The sequence below is a fragment of the Protopterus annectens genome, chromosome 10.part0 (genome assembly GCF_019279795.1).
Source record: "Protopterus annectens isolate FY-2018-M chromosome 10.part0, PAN1.0, whole genome shotgun sequence".
In the NCBI taxonomy this organism is placed as follows: domain Eukaryota; kingdom Metazoa; phylum Chordata; order Ceratodontiformes; family Protopteridae; genus Protopterus; species Protopterus annectens.
This window is the reverse complement of record NC_056744.1, coordinates 1,602,601,494-1,602,616,535: the sequence shown is the minus strand read 5'-3', so window position 1 is coordinate 1,602,616,535 and position 15,042 is coordinate 1,602,601,494. Positions and strand designations below refer to the sequence as shown.

At 40.2% G+C, this 15,042-nt stretch overlaps 1 protein-coding gene across 2 annotated transcripts in view; it reads right to left on the bottom strand.

Annotated features, from left to right (window-relative positions):
• The window catches only part of NUDT9 (nudix hydrolase 9), a 394,594-nt gene that overhangs the window by 298,148 nt on the left and 81,404 nt on the right, over positions 1–15,042 (bottom strand). For both annotated transcript variants that reach the window (XM_044086274.1, XM_044086275.1), the window contains exon 2: positions 4,966–5,220. In XM_044086274.1, the coding sequence (XP_043942209.1) occupies positions 4,966–5,220 (255 nt within the window). The remainder of the gene's footprint in view (positions 1–4,965; positions 5,221–15,042) is intronic.

Sequence of the window (15,042 nt, the reverse complement as noted above, 5' to 3'; positions counted from 1 at the left end):
AGTAAATCTGCCAACCAAATGAAGTAATCTCGGGCCAGATGCAGGTGATGCTTGTTGGGCGCAGTGAAGAGCCAGTCGTCCAGGTATGGAAACACCTGAATACCCTGAAGCCTCAGGTGAGCCGCTACAACTGCCATTACCTTGTTGAATACCCTGGGGGCTGTGGTGAGACCAAAGGGTTGGTCTCTGAACTGAAAATGACTGGCTCCCAGCCGGAAGTGCAGAAACCTCCTGGAGCTTCTGTGTATTTTGATGTGGTAGTAAGCATCCTGGAGGTCTAATGAACACATCCAGTCGCACTCTCGGAGATAAGGTAGAATGGACTGTAGGGTGAACATCCGGAATTTCTGTTTGGCTACAGACAGGTTTAATGTTGACAGGTCTAGAATGGGCCTGAGGTCCCCTGTCTTTTTTGGCACCAAAAAGAACCTTGAGTAGACACCTGATCTGGACTGATCGGGGGGGACCTGTTCAATGGCTCATTTGAGAAGCAGCTTTGAAATCTCTAGAGCTGCGGCCTCCCTGTGAGTGGGTGGAACATCCGGGAGGTATTTTGGAATATTTGGAGGGGCAACAAATGGGATAGTGTAACCTCTGGATATTATCCAACACCCAGCGATCTGTCGTAATGGACTCCCATGCCGCTGGGTGTAAGGACAATCTTCCCCCGACTGCTTCCAGAGTAGGACAGTCGGGCAACCCATCAGGGCTGCTGACCAGTTCTATCAGTGAAAGGTTCTCTAGACCCAAAATACCTGGGACCCCCTCTACCTCTGGGTCAGCGTTGATCCTGTCCCCCTCTTTCTCTGGGGGAATAGTTGTCCTGAGAATCCCGAGGAAACTGAGATTTTCAGAACCACATCTTCTTCTGCCCTCTGATTCCTAGAGAAGGACCACTGAGGGTTAGAGAAGCAGATCCTGACGGCAGACAAAGTCTTCCCGTCCTTTTCGCTCTAGACAAGTGTGTCACATACAGTCTTCCAAAAAAGGGAAGAACCGTCGTAGGGAGCGTTGATAAACGACACCATGAAAGGGTCCGCGAACTGACACAACCTGAGCCAGGCATGACGTCTCATAGCTATGCCTGTCCCAGCCGCCTTAGCTGCACCTTCCATGGCATGGGAAAGGAGCCGCATAGATGTATTTGAGACTGACTTCAGAGTAGACATTTTCGCAGGGAACAACTGTCTGTCCTGTGGCAATAAAGACTCTGGGGGCGACTCAGCGAATTCCGAAGCAAGGTCTCGCTGAAGCCGGATTACATGTGCCAAATAATTCAGCGCACAGATTGAAAAGGTCGCTGAGGAATAGATGCGCTTCCCAAACATATCCACCCAACCTGGACTCCTTGTCTGGAGGGTGGACTGAGGAACTCTCCTGTGCTAGTTCCTTCTTTGTGGCCGCTGCAACCAACATACCATAGACTGGGGCCTCCTTTTGACCAAGGTTGTCTGTCGAAAGGTGGAGATAAAATTTTGTCATGGCATTTGGGGATGGGCTCTATGGTGTCAGGCTCCTTCCATGCCCACATGGTGATAAGGTCCATCAAGGGGTCTGCTGGCTGAGACACCCAGGAAGTAGATGGGCCAAAGGCCTCCAGGAACACTGATTCATCCCCAGAAGATTTTGGGGCTGACCAACCTCCCCTCTGGCAGAGGATCTCCATGATTTCTCCGAAGGAGACGTCTTCAGGAGGTAACCTGGGGGAACCTTCTCCTTCATCTAAGTCAGTGTCCGTAGTGAGGGACTCGAGGGAGTCCAAGTGCCTCCTTTTGCACTTGCGCTTATGGTGACCCTCTTCAGTGGGACTCTCAGAAGGGGATTCGTGAGCTGCAGGGGTTTCCTCAGGGAAATTAACCTTAGGATCCACTGGCATGGGCTGTCCCTGAGACAGGATGAAGGGAGTCATCGCCAAATCCAGGGGGGCCTGGGTAGAATCCGAGGGGATGGGCTGGGGTCTCAATCCCTGGGAGAGAACCCTCTCCACCACTTCGAAGGCCGAAGGAGAGCGGACCACCTTAGCACCCAGCAAGGAAGATGCCCTCCCCGGATCCGAAGAAGGGACCGGAGCTGAAGCAAGGGTAGCCTAAGATCCGAGGGAATGGGTCGGAACCGAAAAGGTCGGAGCCGAAGAATGCATTCCCTCGGTTCCGACTCCCTGTCTGCGGCTTCAAGAGTCACTTGGATCTGAGCAAATCAGATCCGCGGAACTCAAGGTAACAGCCGGAGTCGTGGGTGGAGGAACAGTCAGCGCCGAGCTATCAGCTCCAAAAATCCTTGAATCCAAGAGCCCCGAAGCCGAAGCACAGATCAGGGATGGAGAGATGGGGTGGAAAAAAGGCATGGAGGTCCCCCCTCCAGAGGGAGAGGGGCCTGGCAAGACTCCCATCTGTATTTGGGTCTGAATGAATCTCCGCATCATTCTGTTCACATCCATGTCCGATAAACTCCGAGTCGACCTCGAAGAGGCCACCGACTCGGATCTGGCTGGTCTGCGCAATGGGGAGGAAGGCCTCGGGTCCGAATGTTCCAACGGCTCCAGTGAGAAACGAGGAGACCAGAGCCATGGAGAAACAGGCCTTATGGCTTTAGAAGGGGGACTAAGAAAGAGCTCCCTGTCCGGGGATCTCTTGCGATGTCTGTCCTTTCTCTTGTCCCTATCCTCTCTGCACCTTTCTGTCTTTTTCCTTGTCAGCCACGCTGACTGTAGATTTGTCTTTATTAGACCCATCACAAGAAGAAGAAGAGGGACGTTGAGTCCCAGTCTGGGTGGGAGGTTGAGCACTAGAAACCAAGGCCATGGCAGATTCCAGCATGGAAGCGGGGAGAAGGCCTTTGGCTATTAACTTGGCCTTCTGATCCCTAAGGGCCCTCGGAATGAACCCGGTGCAGATAGCATGAGTGGACAAATGTGCCACTCCCAAGCAAATCACACACAGTGTGACCATCAGCCGGGGAGAGCTGATGGCCACACTCTGTACATTTCTTGAAAATAGATTCAGCCATGGTCCTGCACCAAAAAGGAAAATACTACCTACCAAAAAAAAAAAAAAAAAAAAAAACACGCACAAACACAGGGAGGGGAAGGGCAGGCCTAACAACTACTCTACCAAGTTGGCAAAACTTTTTTTTTTTTTAAACAGACGAACAAGCAATACACTAAACAAGGGGAGGAGGGAAAAAAAATCACTCAGACACACACTAGATTTAAGTATTAATAACACTTACTATCCCTGAGCTCAGAGCAAAGGAGACCACGATGCACACTACTGGCGTGGCAAACGAGATCTAAGGGAGGATAGGAGATGGTAGGGCATTATGGGTAAGGAGAACAGCTCGGAGCAGATGCTAGAAAAAAAGTTGCTGGCTCGGATCCAATACGGATCCGTATACCCACAGGTTGCAGATAAAATGAAGTCAACTACTTCAGATTTTATTAGCTATGTATATCACCTGCTGGTTTTAAACACTCTTCTGTGCAATTTTGTAGCTGCATGTATATTTGATTTTTAAAAATTGTATTGCTTAATTGTAATTATTTCAAGTAGACTTAACTCTCGTCCTCTTAGAGCAAGAAATCTGGGCAAAGACATAAATAATGGGGGGGGGGGTTGGCAAAGGCCCAAAATAGGGATAATTTTTAAATATTGCTCTAACAAACTTAGAACGTTGACAGAATAACATGTTTTGTGTTAGCATACCTTTTTGAAGGTTATGAAGTCTGAAACTCAAATGTCTGTCATTATTTTCTAACTTTAGTCTTTAATGACTTGCCAATGATTTGTCAGAAAACCACAATTTTATGAAATACAGACCAAAAATATGAGGTAAAAATCTGGACATTCTGTGAAACTCTGCACAATTGAAAAGTATGCAAGTAGGGAGTTTTCTATTCAGATTTAAATGCTTATGGTGGTATATTTATTAGCACAGCAGTATGTGTTCTGAAGGAATGTAAACTCAGTTAATGGGTTCTGCATTTGAAGACCCATTATGTATTTTATTGCGACCATACCAACATTTTTCAGTTGATTTAAGTGCAAACAGTAATTGTGTTTTGGAGTGATCGAATTGGCTAGCCGATAGCAGCACTAGTGTGAAGACAAGGAAAAGGCCATTGTACAAAAGAAATATCACTAAGCCTGTCAGGAAAACACTGTGTAGATGTGCTTACGTATATAAATAGTCTTGGACAAGTTTTCAGTTACTGTTGGTAAGACAGCACTGGAAAGCACCATGCTGGGAGTAAGGTGGGTGAGATTCTTGGGAGGCAGTAATTACGACTCTGATCTGAAGCTATACAGTGTAAAGCTTAAATAGGTGTAGCATGTGTTGACTATTACCCCAGACATTAGTGTACATTTACAGTATACTATGAAGGCAAACAGTTCCTTGCATATTACTTGTTGGCATGCTGTGCTGACTGTGAAACTACAGCCACTAACTGCTCCATAGTTATTTGTGGGAGGGGGTGGGACTACATACCCACTTATTTCACAAGCCTATAAAAAACAGGTAATCATCAAACCCTTTCCAGACAAACTGGAAATGTGACGTACAAAACTCAAACAGATACAATGTAGCATTTAATGCAATACTGTAAAAGAAAAGCATTGTATTACCAACATTTTAACATAAAAATGTAAATATCATTAATGAGATACAAAGAAAGACAATGAATCACACACACAGCATAGTAATACATTCATACAGCAGAAGTGGGTAAAAGGTAGAAAAACAAAGCTAAAGCAAATGGTATAAATCTTTCATATTCAGCTATAGCAGCTGTGATGGGAAAAGCAAATCAAACAATCACACACTGATGCAGAACAGAGAGAGAAACATACATTGTAAAAAGAGGAAAAATAAAGTAAATACTGCTAACAGTACAGTAAACAATGGCACAAGCAAGACAGTTATATTACTTATTATAATTAAGCTGTGATTAATCCTAGATTCACTCACCCAATAGGTGGGTCTGCCCACACAGGTCCTTTGAGAACAGATGGTGCTGTGTACTCTACTGGGCTATAATCTGGCCATGGAACTGACCAAGAAATTTTGTCTTCTGGGACTGAAGTTCGCTTGATATCAGAACTCTGATACGGTGACGTTAGAGCTTTGATGTGTCCACATTTTTCTGTTATGGATGACATATTGGCCTTACAAATCAAAGAGTGGTCAGTAAAGTAGTGCTGCAACGTAGATACACGACATGAACTGGAGAGAGAGAGATTAGAGCACATATTACAATTTAACTTCTTTTTGTGTGCGTTTTTCTTTCATTATTTCTTAATTTTACTTGTCTCCATTCCAAAGCAGCATCTTTCCTTTTACCTGTTAGATGATATTCTTCCAGCAATGCAAGGCAGAGACATCTCTAGGTGGAAAAATTCCAGTATTATAGCCCAAGGTAAAAAGGAGGTTTTGTCTGACATGAGATAAATGGGAAAAAAATCTCAAGTGTTGTCCTTCTGAAACCTGTATTTTAACTAAAAATCGTCAGCAATTTGTTTGCTTTCATTTGTCTGCCGGGTAGATGGACTGATAATTATTGACACTTTTCAGCAACAACCTGAGCCGTAAGGGCAACACAAAAGAATAAATTAAAAGCAAAGTATAAATATTTAAATGCATGGTGTTCTAATAGCAGATCATGAAATTAGTCCCACCTAGTCTACCGACTTTCCTGCTTATTGGAGAAGTTGCAAATGCTATCTAAACCAGCTTTCTCTTCACCCTTAAATATGCATTATTTATCCTTTGTATTCTTGTTAGTATTTCTAAGTCTACTAATACATTAGAAAGGCTGTTCTATTCATCTGCCTCCTTACCTCTGAAACCATACTTCTTAAAGGGGTGACCCAAGGATCTAATTTGTTTCATTTTGTTCTCAAACATCTCTTTCTGAAAGATGGTAGCTATTTGGACTCAATGGTCATAGATTATTCAGCAGCATTTAGGTTCATAGGTTTATACTAGGCTATCTGCCCTAAGGCATTTATAAGCCTAGCCCAAAGTTTTGTGGCTTACGCCACCCCTTATATGAAAAAATACTGTACCCATTAGTTTGTTGTGCCTCTGTCCAGCAGTGACACAGAGATGATTCCCGAGGTAAACCTACGATCTCCCATCCACAGGTCAAGATTTCTCTTGAACAGAGCCAGCGAGGTGCTCTGCCTCACATGGACCGGGATTTTATTCCACAGCATAGGGAGTCTCTGAGTGATAAATCTATCCCTCCAGCACGTCCTATTTATATCCGTGCTAAGGTTTAAGTCGCTTGCTCTAGTGGTTTTGGTGGATTTGGATTTTTTGAGGTGAAGCATGTCCATTAATTCCGGGTTGGACATGGCCTTGTATGTCAGGCACATATCACCTCTGAAAAGACGGTATGCGACTGAATAGAGCTGGAATTTCTTCAATCTGGCAGCATATGACAGATTTTGGAGTCCCTTTATCCTTTTGGTGGGGAACTTTTGGGGTCTCTCCAATTGCTGCAGATGTCGGGTGAGATGCATCCCAAATGGGGCATTGTACTCTATCATTGGTCTGATAAGTGAAGAGCACAAGGGAACAATGACCTCACTAGATCTGGATGTGAATCCCTTCATGATCAGGTGGGCAATGTAGAAGGTCTTTCTAACCACTTTAGCAACGTGAGTGTCAAAAGAAAGACCACTGTCAACCTGGGTCCCCAGGTCCCTGATAACCTCTTTGTGCTTAGTGGATTGCCACCTATATGGTAGCTTGGGGTTACCTCGTTTTTCCCGAAGGGTATGACTATACATTTTTTGGCGTTTAACTTCAGGCCATGGCTCTGGCACCAGCTATCTGTTTCCGTGAGCCCCTTCTGAAGGATATCCGTGTCCGATGCACTTTCCACTATGGCGCCCAGTTTGCAGTCGTCTGCGAACTTTGTCAGCCAAAGTCCTCCCATGTTGGCCTGTACTTCTGAGAAGTAGATGCCGAACAATAGGGGGCCAAGGACCGAGCCTTGTGGGACACCACTTGTGACCGGCTTGGAGTCTGACATAGCGCCAGCAACTCTAACCCTGTGGGTTCTGTCCTTAAGCCAGTTTGCAACCCATCTTGTGACATATGGGTTTACATTTAAGCTGGTAAGTTTTTCTACAATACCCGAGTGGGGTATTGTGTCGAGAGCCTTTGCAAGGTCAAGGTAGGCTGTATGGACTGCCTTTCCCTCATCAATGGCCTTGGTGACTGTTTCGAAGAAGTCGACCAAGTTCAAAAGGCATGATCTGCCCTTGACGAAGCCAAACTGGGTCGGGTCCAATGTCTGCAAGTCCCCTATATCTCTGTTTATGAGCTCCATTATGATCCTCTCCATAGCTTTGCAGACTAGACTTGTTAAGCTTATGGGCCGGTAATTACCAGGGTCCGTAGAGGCACCGCCTTTGTGGAGTGGGACCACAGTTGCCGTACGCCACTCCTTGGGCACGTATCCTGTGGTAAGGCTGAGATTAAACAGCTGCCTTATGTGTGGGTTTAATTCCTCATTTAGCACGTGTAGCACACAGCCGGGGACACCATCCCGTCCCATTGATGCTGTGTTTTTAGCTTTAGAGAGAGCAGCTTTCACCTGCGCATTTGAGATGTCTGGGAGGCTACACTCCGCTGGGATAGTTATCTCTTCTTTAGGGGGGGAGAGGGGGGGTGAAGTTTGCACTGAACCTGTCTGCCAGTATGTTGGCAATGTCTGTGGGTTCAGTGATTTTTGTATCATTTTGGACTAATTCTGAGCATATCTGGGAGTTTCCACCCAGGTTCCTAACATAGCTGAAAAAGGCCTTATGATTATCCTTTGAATACATGGCAATTTTTCTCTCAAAATTGGCCTTAGTTGATTTTATGAGTGCTCGTATTTTTTTACTAATAATGATCAGGGGTGACTTCTTTTATGGATTTTGTTCTATCATGTAATAGCTTTCTCCTCTTATTGTAAAGTTTGTTAATGGCTGGGGTCCACCAGACTGGACGTTTGCCCTTTGTGGAAAGAGTCTTGGTTTTATTTGGGATTGCCTGATCCATGCAGTCCTGGAGGTGTTTGAAAAATTATATTGAGCTGCTCTTTTTACTTGCTTGCTTGGTGGATTTGAAGTCTTCTTAAAACACACAGTCTTGCTGTGCTGTTTACTGCTGAATCAGAGACACATCATGACTCCATCTGTAGTCTGTTTAAAGCACCAAGTCTTTCAAATTGCACACTGATAAAGAAATATATTTTGCAGCTATAAGCACAGTTACAGATAACTTATTTTATAACAAACCACACGTAGTCTGTCAGATTTGTAGCATATATTTACAAAGTTTTCCTTCATTACAGATATGAATGATGACTTCTACAAAATACCTCTCTCTGTCCTTCTCTCACATAACTGAATTACTACAATAGCTATATACAGAGCTAGTCACACACACAATAGGTTGTTATTTCCTCAGTATATTTTTCTGGCCTTCTATGGGAAGTCACATAATGTCTGTTTTTAGACTTTTCTATTGTCCTTTTGTGATTTAAGCACTTTTGCTGATGTGAGGATGCCATTCTGAAAGGAAACATCTGTATAAGCTGTTCCTACTGGAAAAACATCACGTATTGCTGAATTTATAAAAAAGGATGTCTGTTAATAGATATCTGTTCTGCAAACATGAGAAAATCATATAATCCTTGCTTTCCAATATTGCTTTGTTAGGCATTTCTTTTTGATGCTGTGAAGAGAAGCCTGTCTGTTATACATATAGTATGAATGCACATTTTACATTGCTAAACTCTATACATATATTCAAGCAAACTTTTTATTCTATGCTTTATCTTTCAGCATATTTATATTCATAATATCTAACAATTCCCTCTGTTTTTCAACATACTCAAAACATTCTATATAAAAAACACATTATTTTTATATAAAACCTTTAGTCTTTTTTGATACAAGTCAAAATGCAATTTTACATAGTTAATACAATGAAAACATGTATTACTACCAAACCTGAATGTATTTAACAACTTTTTCTTTTGCAGACCATTCTGTGAAAATATTTTATCAGTTATGAGCTGTGTCTGTTTTAATTTTACTTGATTAATTTATTCTTTTGCAATCACAGAATTTAATTTATGACTTAGAACTGTTCCATTAACTCTTTGCAACTGTTGAATTAACTAAAAAAGAGACAGTAACCATGTGCTACTGCAAGCATTTATACACTACTGAAAACACACAATTTCAATGTCATTTTAACCATAACATTGTGGTCATGTCTTTGAACTGCCCATTAACATCTTGGTAAAGTACTGAACTGGGCTTAGATAATAAATATTTGAAAGCAATTATTTTACTGGGGTAAACCAGTGATATTACAACTTGACAAATTACTTTTGAACTTATTACGATGTATCCCGTACAGTATGTATTTACATAGACTGTTTGCTGTTCATGCATTTCAATCTAGTAAGTATCCTGGACCCATTTTTTTTCTTTAAATATGTTTTTTTCACACATATTCATTACTAGACATTAATTTCATTTGTACTGAATTTTTCTGCATTTGTACATACAAAGATTATCATTTGTACTGAAATTTTCTACATTTGTACATACAAAGACTCATTTGTACTGCAATTTTCTACATTTGTACATACAAAGACTATAAAGTACATTTAGTCTAATCTTATAAATTTAATAACATTAATATTGAGCAAAATCTTGGAAAATGTTTATGTCTCTTTAGAAATATCTAGTGGAATTGATACCAAATTCATTTAAACTACATACTCAGCAATTAAAAATATTAATGCATTTTTATAACAACATTGTTTTGTCAAAAACATATAAAAACAGTGACTAATCTTGATCAATTTCTTACATATCTTTACTTTCTCTTGTATAGCTGTAATAAATTTTAAGCCATCTCTTGTTTTTTAAACCATCTCTTGTATAGCTTTACAATTTAACAGGTTGTAAATACAATTTAATTCTAAACAATACAAAAATAACCATTATGATAGCTATTAACAACTTGTAAAATATCTTATCCTGTCAGGTTTAATCCAGTTTACCAGTATTTCTAATACACTAATACCTGTTTTTCCCCCATAAAAGAGTATTGTCAAGAAGGAATGAGATATTTTTTCCTCTAGCTTTATTTTAGACCCTTATTGTTTATTTTTTCTGTAGCTTTATTTCAGACCCTTGTTGTTTATTTTTTATGTAGCTTTATTTCAGACACTTGTTTATTTTTTCTATAGCTTTATTTCAGACCCTTGTTGTTTATTTTTTCTGTAGCTTTATTTCAGACCCTTGTGCAGTACTGCTTATACAGTCAGTGTAAAACTGAGAAAGTGCCCTTCCCCCTTATACAGTCAGTGTAAAACTGAGAAAGTACCCCTCCCCCTGGAGTACTGCAGCACTGTTTACCTGCCCTATGCTGTGAGAATAGAATGTATGTCAGCCCAACACTTTGGTTATACATTTATTTTATTAGGTTACTAAATAAAGCTTTCACTGTATATTACCTCTAGTAGGTATTTACACCCTCCTGCACAATTGATTTGAACTGTATATATACTATAGCCCATTTGCTGGCTGTACTTGATGCAACTGAGTTTTTTTTTGTCCTTTTAACATTTACTTGCAAACAGATTATCAGTGACATCTATGCACAATTGTGGCATTTTATGACAATTACTAAATAGTGTTGCTTGTAAACATTTTAACAAGTATGTTTTAATAACAATGATGCTTTAGAAAAACTCAAGTTACTTGCCTGGCAATCAGTCTTGTTGTTTATCTTATCTTTTCAACATTTCCTGTAACTATTCATTCAGTCTAGGAAGGTCTGAGCTCACATTTCATACTCTGTAAACTATAGTTAATTCTTTTGGCATTTTTCCTTTAATGTGATTGTGACTTGCATAACTATGCATTTATACTACATAAATAGACATTATTTTACAATTACCTTACATGGATTTCAATATTTTTTTTATTTATTTATCTATTGAACTGTCCTGCCATTAATTTTACAAAAACTGTTTGACTAATACCATCTGTGATTTTATTTATTTTTAAAATTCAGAACTTTAACTGTTTGGTGTTACTATACAATTATAACATATGTTTATTTATATTTGCTGTTGTCTGCCTTTTGCTTTTGTGCATTGTAAACAAATGTACTCTAGATGAAAAGAACACACATGCATGTCTGTCTTGTATATGTATATCTTTATACAAGCATGTCATGTCCCTACCATCCTAGCATGCATGCTTAACCATTTTCAAAACATAAACATATTATAAAATATATTTCTTTTGCACAGATTAACTGTGTATGCAGGAAATTCCCAGTCTTTGTCAGTTGAGCTAATTTATTTCCTTTATCCTGCAACTGCAGTTGAATTTCCTGTGATGTTGCATGGTCTTTCTGACATTCTTTAGTAAGCTGTTCTGCTGAATTTGAAACTCCTATGCACTTTTGAAAAGATGTATGTATAACTTGTCTAAGCTTCCTGAACTCATTGTGTCTGTCTTTTAGAAGTTTATTACATTTCTTTGTAACAAAATGTACTAGAGTTTCTATCAGTAATTGATTTGACTGTTGTTGCAACTCTGAAATAAACCTTTTGCATCTGGTGACAGAACATAACTGTCTAACATTTGAATATAATGTCAACATATTAACTTTTCTTGGTTCTTTACCTTTACAATTTTTGTCTGTACAGTCTAACCTTTGGATAATGCCACGCACTGTATTTTTATGACATTGGACACACAATAAACATTTTTATACCACACATGATTTTATTTCAGATACCAGTCAAATATTATAATCCATTTGCATAATGCCTTACTATCAAATTGCAATCCATTTGCAAAATGCCTTACTATTAACTTGCCCTAATAAGGTTTTACATTTGCTAATATGCTGTATATACATTTATTTTGTTATTATTATTACCTCTATGGCTTTCATACTGTATGTAACACAGAATAATTTTCTTACCAGTCAACAGATAGGCAGATGGCCAAGCTGCTTTACTGTAGATGGTTGAAAAGTTTCTGTAGTCACTTGTGAAGTTGGTACAGCAAAACTGGCAGATTCAGTCTTACAACTTCGTCTTGTACCTTTTCTGGAGAATTTATGGAACTGCTCCACCTTCCTGGAATGCAGTCTCACCGGATTTAGATGTTTATTAAACTGTATTGCTACAAGCTGTTGAAAACTGCAGAAATCTGAAGTACTTCACATAAACGTTACTGTGCTTTTACAGGAGTGACATTACCCATTCACTCCCCCTGTTTTTGGATACAGGCTAGGAACGTTGTCAAAGGATCACCATTGAAAAATTATATGGCTCTTACTTCTTCTTGGTGCTTGCTTGCTTGTTGTTTACTGCTGAGTCAGAGACACATCATGACTCCATCTGTAGTCTGTTTAAAGCACCAAGTCTTTCAAATTGCACACTGATAAAGAAATATATTTTGCAGCTATAAGCACAGTTACAGATAACTTATTTTATAACAAACCACATGTAGTCTGTCAGATTTGTAGCATATATTTACAAAGTTTTCCTTCATTACAGATATGAATGATGACTTCTACAAAATACCTCTCTCTGCCCTTCTCTCACATAACTGAATTACTACAATAGCTATATACAGAGCTAGTCACACACACAATAGGTTGTTATTTCCTCAGTATATTTTTCTGGCCTTCTATGGGAAGTCACATAATGTCTGTTTTTAGACTTTTCTATTGTCCTTTTGTGATTTAAGCACTTTTGCTGATGTGAGGATGCCATTCTGAAAGGAAACATCTGTATAAGCTGTTCCTACTGGAAAAACATCACGTACTGCTGAATTTATAAAAAAGGATGTCTGTTAATAGATATTTGTTCTGCAAACATGAGAAAAATCATATAATCCTTGCTTTCCAATATTGCTTTGTTAGGCATTTCTTTTTGATGCTGTGAAGAGAAGCCTGTCTGTTATACATATAGTATGAATGCACATTTTACATTGCTAAACTCTATACATATATTCAAGCAAATTTTTTATTCTATGCTTTATCTTTCAGCATATTTATATTCATAACATCTAACAGTGTTCACAGAAGGCATTTGTAAGGGCTTCCGCAGCTTGGGTTGTGGTTTCCACTGGCTCAGGGGCCTTGAAGGATACCACACCAGTCTTGAGTAGTGTGAAGTTTGCTTTAGAGAAGTTCTTCACTGTGGTCTTTTTTGTTTGGGGTGGGGGCTGTATGTGGATTTCCAGTGAGATTAGTTTATGATCAGATCTCACCAATGAGGGATATATTTCCGGTGTGGAGCATTTTGTCCCCATGTTTGTGACAATGAGATCTAGTATATTTTCTCCTCTCGTGGGAACAGTGACTAGCTGTGGGAGCTAGTGAGCTGTGGGAATAGTGACTAGCTAAAGAAAAAAAACAAGAGCAAATGAGCCAGCTGTATAAATATACATATGGTAATCATGGTGAACTGTAATAAGAAAGGGTAAAACGTAACAAAATGCTAAACAATACTATAATAATATAAAAATGTAATACAGAATAAAAGACTGCTCATCTGACACCCAAAAACGTGGCAGAAACACAACAGGATGTAATAAACTAAAGGTTGAAGCAACAGCAGGAAACATTATACTGCTGGGCATTGCCACAAAGTACAGTCTTTAACTCACAGATTTTTTCCCTCCAGTAAAAATACCTAAAAATTAGACCACTTTGTGTCGACAGCCTTTATAGGTCTCAGCCAATTTGCTGAGTTAAGACACAGCTTCATAATGGCTCATATGTAGCAGATGGACAAACTCCAAAATAAGTTCATCTTCCTTAGTAATACAGCTCGAGCAGTTCAGCCATTCACAAAGTAGACTAAACTGCTGGTTAACAACACAAGGAGGGGGAGAGGTTGGGTGCAAGTCTGATGATCTACTCATTTCTGCTTATAGTGGGTAAAGGTTTAAATATGCTAATGCCAAGTTCACACATGTAATTCATCATTGGTGGTGCACTAGTTCCAAAGCAGGCAGCCTATATAATTTGCAGCAGAGCAGTGAATGAAAATGACAGTGGATCAAGCAGGAACTCCAAGAATTAAAGCAGACTACTTTTTAAATTGCAAAGCATACACTAATTCTAGGGCCTCAGTAAACAGATGCCTTAAAGGTATTAAGTACCTATCATTCAGGCAGTTAGTTGAAGTTGTTTGGTATCGGGATGCATCTAACACATTCTCAAATGCTGACAGCACTGGGGGATGGGTGAGGGTTCCAGGAATTCCAATTGGAACAACCCCTGTTCGTGTATGAGTAGATCCAGCCTGTGAGGAAGCTTGTGGTAACTGCCCCTGGCCAATTCCAAAAGAAGGAAGAACCACTGCTGCCTAGACCAGAAGGGAGTCAACACAATGATCTTAGTGAATTCCTCCTGAATGTTCATAAGTACCCTGAATATTAGTTGAAAAGGCATACCAGAACATTCCTGGCCAAAAAAAAGTCATCTGTCTTCCAGGCCTTCTTGCAATTTTTCCAGATTGTTCACACAGGAGACAAAAATATATACTTGCGGAACTTCACAGGAGACAAAAATATATACTTGAGGAACTTCCCACAGATGAATCAAATTTTGGAAGAATCCCTGATCTAGTTTCCATTTGCGATGGTCTGCACTGTCCTGTTCAGCTTGTTTGCCAAACAGCTTTGCTTAGACAAAATACAAGATGCCTGCAGAGTGGTTCATAAGTAGGTACTAGGCTATCGGCCCAAGGGCCTACGTAAGCCTAGCCAACAAGGTTCCCTGGCTTATGCCACCCAAGAAAGTTATTTTCCTGTGCCACTGTCGAGCACAGACACAGAAGTGATCCCCGGGGTGTATTTCCTATTTCCCATCCACTCAAGATTTTTCTTGAAGAATGCTAATGAAGAACTTTGCTTGACACAGATGTGTAGCCTGTTCCAGAGTATGGGAAGTCTCTGGGACAGGAATCTATCCCTCCAGCATGTCCTG